This window comes from Aethalodelphis obliquidens, unplaced genomic scaffold (genome assembly GCF_003676395.1).
Source record: "Aethalodelphis obliquidens isolate GAN/ISIS:26980383/991018 unplaced genomic scaffold, ASM367639v1 scaffold72, whole genome shotgun sequence".
Taxonomy (NCBI): domain Eukaryota; kingdom Metazoa; phylum Chordata; class Mammalia; order Artiodactyla; family Delphinidae; genus Aethalodelphis; species Aethalodelphis obliquidens.
The window spans coordinates 10058148-10068724 of NW_020838016.1; the positions used below are offsets into that span (position 1 = coordinate 10058148).

General features: G+C 46.9%; 1 protein-coding gene across 1 annotated transcript; it reads right to left on the bottom strand.

The window, feature by feature from the left end:
• Window positions 1-3038: 3038 nt before the first annotated feature.
• On the bottom strand, window positions 3039-5478 carry PAQR9 (progestin and adipoQ receptor family member 9). Its single transcript, XM_027091618.1, has one exon. The coding sequence runs from the start codon at window positions 5146-5148 to the stop codon at window positions 4015-4017; it is 1134 nt and encodes a 377-aa protein (XP_026947419.1). The 5' UTR covers window positions 5149-5478; the 3' UTR covers window positions 3039-4014.
• Between the last annotated feature and the right edge of the window lie 5099 nt (window positions 5479-10577).

The following is a 10577-nucleotide window of genomic DNA, read 5'->3' on the forward strand; positions in this document are numbered from 1 at the left end:
CTGGTGCTCCCACCTCTGTTCCACCAGCAGATAAAAGGGTAATGGCTATAATAATATGGCTGGTTCCTTGCCCAGCATCTTACATGCAGAAGGTTGCTAATGATCACTAAACGGATTCCATGAACAAGCAAGTGAAAATCAACTCAGAGAGAAGTCGGCAGTGGCAGACTTCAGCAGATGAAGAACAATGCAAGATGACAGAAAGTACTTAAGCAGCTGATAACATTTTGTTTAAAATTTTATAACCTAAATTCAAGGATAGTCATCTCTAATCTCGCTGTTTTACAATTATAAGGTAATCAATGAAAGGGGGAAAATGTATAGATATCCAATTAGTGTCGGTGTGCTAGGCCAGGCATCATAGCCATGCAAACTAGTAACACTCACAACTGAGCACACAACCGTCTCCACGTTCTAATTCTGCCACCTTGGACCAACGGTATAACCTTAAAGTGGAGATAACGCCTACCTGGCCCCCACTATAGCTTTGTGCAGATTAGATCAAGTTGTGAAGAGATCTGAAGATTAAAATCCCTGTTTGTTATTGCTGTGAGCTCTCAGATTCAGCACCGAATCAGAAAAAGTTATAAAAATCACCTCCATCCTCAAATTTTGCATTCTTCAAAATGATTCCCCTGAAGTAGTATGATGCATTAAGTGAAATGGTTTTTGACTGCGATCACTTACAGGCAGGATTTATGAATGGAAACATGGGAAGGCCACTCTGGCCAGCTCTGAAGCCCTGGGCTTTCTTCCTGGGCTATTTACAGAAAGTGTATGGCCAGGGGAAAAGATCACGTTTGTTTTTACAAGCCGGTCATGACATGACTGAAGAACTCACTTCCTCTCTCTGCGAGGTCACCCTCTTCACCTGAAGGTGCAGATACAAGAATGGCAGGGAAGAAAGGAACCTCCCCTTAGCCGCCTACATCAGCCTGAGTCAATTCCACAGACCAACCCACAGGGTGACAGGCATGGAAGTCAAACACCCTCATTTCCCAGGCATGACTCTCTGATGCTGCTCCTTGAGATGTCATCCAGATCATGACTAATGAGTAAAAATAAAATGCATTACATAACGGGCTTCAAAATTCTACTGCTGAAATAGGTTGTACAGAGATAAGGGAGTGCATTCTTACTTATCATCTGTCCTACATTTCTAACAGCTGAACACAATAAACTGACTGAATTGGATGTGGCAAAATGAAGAGCGTGAAAAAATATTTTAAAAGCGATTTTCTTCTGATTGTCATATTACCCCTGAAATATATAATATACCTGGAGAGTTCTATGCAAATGTGGAGACTGAGTAAATATTTGCTGATTCTCAAATATCATCATTTATCTTGACCGAAATCCGATATCATTTAGCAAATAACATATATAGCCTCACAAATCAACCCCGGTCTTATGTAGTGTATACGGTACCTATTTGGAAACATGAGGTAAAGCCAAACCAATGTTTTCAACTAGAATGTCCTTTGTCAGTGCTGTATGTGGTATATAAAAATGAAGATGGAATGGGAAAGGGAACGTGCAGGAAGGAAGAAGCAAAGGGAAGGAAAGTCAGTCCTCACTTTGCTGAAACCTTCCAGGGGAAAAGTGTGTCATCTTACTGGGCTCATGCATCATAATCACTTGAAAATTATATGGGTATAATTTTATCCTTAAGTGGCCTCTGCTTAAGGACAAAGACACAAGGCAAGAAGAGAATTTTCTTTGAGGACCTGGAAGATCGCCAACAAAAATTTAAAATGACAAATAGAGGCTTTATTTCTTGTTCTCAAACTCATCAACCTTTTTTAGAAGGCTGTCTCTAGAGAGTTTCTTCTAGTTTACAAGGAAGATCCAAAATGCTCCTCAACCTGTTTTTCTAGCTTCCAAACCAACATTTTTGGGGGCTCTAAAAGAGACAACAATGACATGCAAATGAGTTTGCATGTGGAAATAGCCTGATTGCCACAATTGTCCTTGAATACACGTACTGAATTAAGTTACAGCTGAGGATTAACATCCGTGGCAGGCACAGCTCTCAGTCCCTGTAACCTAACAGGAATCTCCTTGCACTTTGCCAAACATGAGACACTGACACCCATCAGCAAATGCGCAAAGTGTATTTACAATCTCGTTAAGAGATCTCCTAAGTTAAATATAGACATATATAAAGTTAACTTCCGTGTGCAATTAACACACAAGGATACTGGTTCCTCCAGGGAACTGTGCCGGAGCCTCTCTGTTTACAAGTACAGTAGTGATTAAAAGCATAAACAAAAAGAGCAATCTTGGCAGGACCACCAGCCTACCAGTGCTGAGGTAAGTGTTCATCTACCTTCTGTCCTTGATCTAAATTATACCATGAAGTCAAGACTTCCCCATTCAATGACTTATCTGGCTCTTCACCCGAAGGACGTGTCAAGAAGTGTGATAAGTATTTAAATAAGCCACCTCAGTGGTGTGTGTTAGTCTAGAGCTGCTATCTCAAGTCCAGGATAACGTTTATGAGAAATGTCTTAAGTAACACTGGCCAACGTGGCTGTCAGATAGGATCTCAGGAGCGTGTTTCCCTAATTTTTCAACGATTTAGGGTGACCGCCATTCATTTCCATAGTCTGGATCCAAATGAGAATTCAGTGCTTAACTAGGCAAAGGTCATCTTATTTAACTCAAAATTTTCAGCTATAACTCAAGCAACATACTCCTGACTTTCATATTACAACTGCCATATTTACTGCTGAATACTACGATTTTAATTTTAAGCAAGGCTAGACGGGCTCAGTCTAGAACAGTGTCCTTTCACCTTCCCCGATGGCAGCATTAGGAACCACAGCCTCATTAGTAGGCTGATTTCTTCTCCTTGTAAGAGAAGCCAAATGCTCTGCATGTCCTAGGAAGCCACTACTGGTCCTACCAAAAACTTACAACCCATACCATCTTCCTTCCCTCCTGAAGAGAATGTTAAACCTTGATTTGCAATAAAGTAAGAAAAGCTTACACCTACTGCTCTCCCCATGCAAGAAACTATGTTTGAGGACCAGTCATTTGGGCATTGCTTCAAAAGGCACATTTATTCCAGTGGCAATTTGAACCAGTAGAGAAAGAGAGAATAAGATTAAAAACAAAACCGAGAAACAGGATGGGTTTTGTGGAACACATAAGTAAATAGCAATCTGGGACCTATACAAACCACTTAGCTCCTTCCCAATAGTTTAACCAGAGTCCCTAAGGTAGAATAATTCACAGTTGTATCATGACACACACAGGCCTTCAAAAAATACTGTTTAGAAAAGTAGCTGAGAACTCTCAAGCAGCTTGCCCTGATGTCCAGTTCAAGTATATGCAACGCAGAAGAGCTGCAAGTTTCCAAACTACATGATAAAGAAAATTCAGTGCAGATCACAGGCTTCGATAAATTATGAAAAATCATTGTATATATTACTATTTAACTAACATCTAAGAAACATTTTGAAATAATTAACGTGTGTTCACATTCCATGCATTTTCTAGCAGGTTAAGCCCTGGGTTAGTGTCTCTGTGCTCTTTTCCTACAAAGCTCTATTCTTTGACAAATCCAAGCATTCCTCACACTGAAACGGAAGTACCCAGGGATTCTGTCTACTTACCCTCTTTACTGCATGCCTGACCTCACAAGGGCTGCTCGTTATTACCTCTGGCAGAGAAGACGACTGGAAGATCGAACTGGTTGGGGGTTTATGTGGGGTTCTATTCGCGCTGCCTTAGAAGAATCCCTGGATGTCACAGACACCACCTGCATTTTTTCCAGGGGCAAGAACCAGCCGCCCTCTCCCTCCTGCTTGCCCCACCTCCCTCTCCCAAAGCCCTAAGTGCACTGAGTGCACTCTCCCAAAGCCCTTGTCGCACTGAACTTTTTCCCTGTGGTTTTGCAGCACCCTCCTCGAGCAAAGAAGGAAACACAACAAAACTTGAAAACAAACCAACAACAGAAACTTCAAGCAAACAGGTGAGCGAGCCGGCAGCCTCCTCCAAGGCGGAGGCTCACTTTTTACCGCAGAATTCGGTGTTGTTGAGGAACTTCTTGATGACCAGCCCCAGGCAGACAACCAGCAACAACATGTAGCCCACGGTGCCCGAGAAGGTGGGCGCGTCCGGCGGCGCCTTAAGGAACTGGCGCAGGCCCTCCTCCACGTAGTACACCTGGTCGTAGATGCTGAGGAAAGTGAAGATGTGGAAGAGCTGGTGGCTGTGGCCGATGATGTCGAAGAGGCCCGGCTGGATGCGCTCGGGGATCTTGCTCACGTTGAAGAAGGCGGCCACCACCAGCCAGAAGTAGCGGCGGTAGAAGTGCACGAAGAGCGTGGGGTTCTCGCCCCGCAGGTCGAAGAGCCAGCTCTCGAGCATGATGGGGCAGGCCATGCTCAGGGGCATGACGAAGACGAAGGTGCGCAGCGCGAACGGATAAGAGCACCAGTCGGTGCGGCTCTTGCAGCAGGCCACGGTGCAGGCCACGGCCAGCAGGAAGGCCACGGGCAGCACGAGCGCGCGGTAGGCGGCAATGAGGCCCGTGCAGTCCACGTGCCAGCCCAGGCGCTGCTGCACGTACGGGGTCATCACCCTGGCGTCCAACAAGCTCAGGCCGGGCAGCAGGTAGTAGTAGTAGGCCACAGTGCTGCCAAAGCCGTAGTAGCTGATAGACGCGTAGTCCAGGTAGAAGAAGGCTGCGCGCAGGCGCAGCGACAGGCAGCTGAACACGTGCGCCGTGCAGCTCATGGCGAAGGTCAGCAGCACGCCCGAAGCGTAGCACCACAGCGGCAGTAGCCACGGATGGTGGAAGGGCACGTCGCGGCCGCTCAGGAAGAACAGGCGGCAGAACTTGCTCAGGAACAGCAGCAGTGGGATGAAGTGCGTCCAGAAGTTCAGCGTCTCGTTGGTAGGCTTCAGCACCGAGGCTAGGCACTCCTGCGCCGTGCACGGCAGCCGCCGGTAGCCCGACAGGATGAAGCACTCCACAAAGTCGTCGGGCACCTCGTCCCAGCGCAGCAGCGGCTTGGCGGAGGCCGGAGCGTCCCCGGAGGGTGAGGGGTGGGGGCGTGAGGCGGCCTCCGAAGCCGCCGCGGTCGTGCCGGGCGGGCCCTTTGTGCCCGCGCTCCGGGGCTGCAGGCGCCGCGGCATGGTGCCCGGGGCTTGGCTAGGGCGCGCACAGGCGACCTCTGGCGCCGGCTCCGGCGCGCTCGCCAGTCCCCGCCGGCTGCCGTCGGAGCCTTTGTGCACGCGCCGGGGGCGTCGCTGCAGGTTCACGAGAAGACCTGAGCCTTGGAGCAGCCGTTCCTAAAAAATAAACAAATAAGTAAATAAAAATAGTCATCGATTTCGCAGCCGCGTAGCGACCGGTAGGAGCGCACGGGGCTCGGCGGCCCCTTCCCCAGGCTCCCTGCTACCGGCTCTCGGCCGCCCGCGCTGCTGCAGCGGCGGTGGCGGCGCGGCTGACGGCGGCGCTGCTGCGGTGACTGGGCATCGCGCGGTGCGGGCGCAGCAGCAGCAGCCGCCCCCGGCGCGGGAGGCGGGGATGTGGGAGCTGAGGCGCTGGAGGGAGGGAGGGACGGGCGCACTGGGGGAGGGCGGGGGCCTCTCTGGCTAGTGTTTCGCGGCGGCCTCGGGGGATAGAGTTGTCCCTGGGCTCGAGTTCCGTACCATCCCCCCTCCCTCGGGTCGCAGAAGCCCGAGCTGGCCCGTTAATGATTGATGCGGGGGACCAAAGGCTGCGCCCGCGACTCAGCAGCCCGCGCCGAGGGCGAGGGTCGGCGCGGGGATTCGAAACCCGACAGCCACGCGGGCGTTCGAGAGGACACTGGAGAAACGCGTCCGCTGGGGGCGGGGAGCTGCGGCCGCGGGGGGAGGGGAGAGGAGCGCAGCCGGCGCGCCTGAGCCGGGGCAGGGCGGAGGGATGCGCTGACAGTAATCTCCGGAGGGGGCGGGGGCGCTCCGGAAATCGGGGGCCTTTGAGGCCATGTCTGGATCGGGGCGTGTCACTGTCAGATACCTGGGACTGCTCCTCTCTTTCCGTGTGTGTGCGCGCGCCCGCGTGCGCGGTCCTCACTCTTAGCACCATATCAAGCATTAGTTTGTCTCCTTTCGTCTAGCGGACTTATTCAGGTGCGTCACTAACCTCCTTTCGTCCTTGTCCGGTCCAAACGAACGGTCCTCTAAACTGGCCTGTGGTCGCGCTCACCAGGCCTCGGGGGCCGCAGCTCACCCGTGCTCCTGTTCTTGTGTCTTTAACTAGGAATTTTGTTTGGAGCCCAAAGTCCTACAACTAAGAGCGGGCTGCTCAAACTCCACGTTTTAATGAAAATTTTCAGGTGAAGACCAGGCGATTCAGAAAGCCTGTAACGATCTGAGGAATTTATTAAGAAGGGGTTCCCAAGCAGAGCTGCGCCTGAGTCAAAGGCTGATCATAAGTGGGGGCCGTTGATGACGGAGGACTAAAAGGAGGAGGTGCGTTCTAGCCCTAACTGAAAAGAGAACGGAGACGAATTCGTAGAGACTCGGAGGGGTGGCTTGGAAAAAGCTTATGCATAATTTAGCAGAAGTACCTGGCAGGGTAAGTTGGGTGGCTGGAGCCCAGAAGGAAGGAAGACTGAAGAATGGAAAACAGTTGTGATGCACTGCGCTGTGAAAATATGCCCGTAAGCCTTGTGAAAAGAGGGGCTAAAAAACCTGCCTCCTGTAAAATGTTTATCATTTCACGGAAGTTTCTCTTAGTGATGCCTTGGGGATGTGACTGAGTCTGACTTGCATCACTGACCTGCTGTATAGTGTCATGGCAACAAGGGCTAACCTTTAAGGAACTAGGCACTGTTCTAAGTGCTTTAGAGTTTTAAAATTTTTTAGGTATTATTATTTTTCCCATTTTGCAGGTAAGGAGGTGGAAGCACCACAACGGTGAATAATATGCCCAGTTGGCAGAAGGGAGATTTGAACCCAGCAAGCTGCTTCTGGATCTTGTGTACTTAAAGCAGAACATCCAACAACCTGATTTGCTCAGAAGAAACTAGTAGGGAAGGATAGTCTGATTTGAGGAAAGCCTTTCATGTTCATTTTATAAGTGAAAGGCCACCTTCATCACTATAACAAATCCTGTAGGTACGTCAAGGAAGATTTACTTAGTGGTGGCTCAGAGGACTTAAGTTATGGATAAGAATTATTTATAACTAAGAAACCATTCAGTATTGTAAATGTCTAAAATTACTTAAAGGTACTAGAAACAGTCCCTTTAGAAGTTTCCGCTTTCTCTTTGAAAAAAAGTGTTTTCCATTAATAACTGCTTTAGCAAACTCTTACACAACTAGACCAAAGGTACACTTGGGTCTCGAGCCTTTCTGAACTATCACAAATTCCTTATTAATGGATTTTAAATAAATGAGATTTTGCCGTAGTTACTTAACTAGTATTTTGTTTTGCCACTGTCTATAGCCTTGTTTTTGTTTTTGCGGTACGTGGGCCTCTCACTGTTGTGGCCTCTCCCGTTGCGGAGCACAGGCTCCGGATGCACAGGCTCAGCAGCCATGGCTCACAGGCCTAGCCGCTCCGCGGCATGTGATATCTTCCCGGACTCGGGTACGAACCCGTGTCCCCTGCATCGGCAGGCAGACTCTCAACCACTGCGCCACCAGGGAAGCCCAGCCTTGTTTTAAAGCAAAACCTAATTTTCTTTCACATCTGGACTAAGGATCCAGGCTAATTTGTAAAAGGGATTAAGATTCAGCCATTTATAAATCAAACCTGGGAATGATAAAACTGAATCCAGGGCAGACTGGAAAAAAAAATTTTTTTTCTATTCTCTTTGTTACTTCATAAACAACTTGAGCTGTAGAAAAATGTTGATCTTATAATAAGCCCCATATTTACCAACCTCTTAGTTGCATAATCAGCTCACTTACATAATCGGGAGAAATAATAGAAAGTTCACATCAAATGAAATAATGGAATTGACTCTAAATGAAAGTGAAAAAACTCTGGCTAGATGGAATAACATTTATCTTGATGACTAAGAGTGATGAGACTGGCTATGATAAAAGATGGTGTTCTTTAAAACACTCAGTATTTTATAAAGTCAAAAGATCTGTTATAACATTCCCATGTCTTTCGGAAAGTCTTTGTGACTTCTGCTTTTCTCTTTTCTCACGCGTCTCCCACCGCACATGAGGCACAAAGTCAGCTGCTGCCTTGAAGTGGTGTTCCCGAAAGCTCTCTGATGCCAGCCAAAACAGGTGTCCTGGCTATACCTTGACAAGTCCAAGTAAAAAGGAACTAAGGAAACTGCAAAATTCACCTAACTTATTTATAAAAAAAAAAAACCAAAAACTATGATTTTTCCTTAATTACTACCAATCTATAGAATTAATTTTTCTTAAGGTTTTTGAGATGTAAAACTGTGTTCCCCAAACCTTACAAGGCTGGCTTTTGTAGTTTAAGTCCAGTAAACTAACTGCCTCTTGTCAGTGAGAACCACGATTCCGTCCCCTGGGCTTGGCTAAACAGATAGAAGAAGTGGGCTGGCTGCCATTCCCTGAAGGTGCACTGGGAGATAAGGCATCTCTAAGGTAACCAGAACTACCAAGTTCCTGATAGAGAAGAGTCACCAGGTATTACATTGGAAAGCCAGTGCCAGCGTTTAGAGGCAGAAACCAACTAGTTCTCCCAATTGAAATCTTGTCAAACCAAGGCTACAAATGTGTTTTTCACAGTTCTGCGAAGGATGCTGAGGGGTCCTGGCTGCAAAATGCAGTCATAGGTAGGAATTGTAGCAAGAAGGACAAATGGCTTTTGCCCTTGTGGTTTGCTACCAACTATAAGTTTATTTGTGTTTCTCGCTGCAGTAATAAGATGAAGCATATATAAAAATTCCGCAGCAAATGTGATGTCCTCTAATAAAGGTGATGAGATATTTGTAAAGCCTGCAGAAAAAAATATGCTATGATATTTGTTAATACTACATCTGGTTTTGGAGGAAGTAATTTTTTTGCTAGTCTCATTTTTAGAAAATCAATCAACCAACCAAACGAAACCTACTATGGACCCAGTGCTTAAATGCACCCATGACTCTGTATGAAGAGAATTCTATAAGGTTTCGTCCCTCTCCTTAGAATATACAGTCTAAACAAAGTGCTTCTCTTTCCTCAAATTGAAAACAGTCGTAATGTTATCATCCAAACTCTTCCATGCTGTTTGGGATTAAAATATACACACTACTATGTATAAAATAGATAACATGGGAAAGGGACGGTGGGAGGGAGAAGCAAGAGGGAGGGGATATGGGGATATATGTATACATATAACTGATTCACTTTGTTATACAGCAGAAACTAACACAACATTGTAAAGCACTTATACTCCAATAAAGATGTTTAAAAAAATAGATAACCAACAAGGACCTACTGTATAGCACAGGGAATTATACTCAATATCTTGTAATATGTTGTATCTTCCAATATACCTATAATGGAAAAGAGTCTAAAAAAGAAAAAAAATATATATATATGTGTATATATATATATATATATATATATATGCATATATATATATATATATAAAAAACTGAATCACTTTGCTGTACACCTGAAACTAACACAACATTGTGAATCAACTATATTTCAATACAAATTAAAAAAAAAAACAATCACTTCCATGTCAGATGTGGTCACTACCAGATTATAGGGTCCCAGCTTCCTAATGGTGGAAAAACTTCTGGCAGCGGCATCAGGTGTATCTATGGCAACTTTTTCAGGGCAAAGTGCAATCCAAAGCCTGGGTAGAGGGCTGAAAGTGAGAGAGAGAGTGGTGGGGGATTGAGTCCTTACCTGGCACCGTTCCTGCCTGGTTACTGACATGGTGGCAGGGTTCTCTCTCTCTTTTTTTTGGCTGCACTGCAAGGCTGGTGGGATCTTAGTTCCCCGACCAGGGATTGAACCTGCGCCCTCGGCAGTGAAAGTGTGGAGTCCTAACCACTGGACCTCCAGGGAATTCCCAACAGGGGTCTCTTTTGAAGGAAAGCTAAGGGAGCCTTGTTGAGGGTGTTTTTGCCTTTTGAGGTTCTATGCCGGGAGTGACAATTCCATATGCCCCTCTCTCCACAAGTTCACCTGCTCTCTACCAGTGGTCTCCAGAGTGGGCTGCACAAGAAGACCGATGATGGTGAAGAATAAGATGTCGCAACTTCTGTTTCAATAGATCTCATCCTTCTGAATGTCCATACTCTGAGAAGGTTGTATAATACGCTTAACGTGGAACCCATGGAGGTAACTTACAAATAATACGTTGGGTCGTGGGGAGCATCTAAACACTGGCAGGTAAAGGGCACGCGATCGAAACTGTTTGACGACTTCTGCCCTGGAGTCCATTGCCCTTGTTTGTCCGGTCTGCTTCCATCCCCTGTCCCAGATCCAGGATGGACTCCCCTTTCTTGCCTCTCAGGTTGCTGGAAAGGGTGTTTCGGAGTCACCGTCTGTCGTCCTACAGTCCCTAGGCTCTGATTAGCCCTGCCCAAGCCTTCAGCCCCTCCCATAGCTTTCCTGAGCTAATGCAGTCTCCATTCTGGAGTT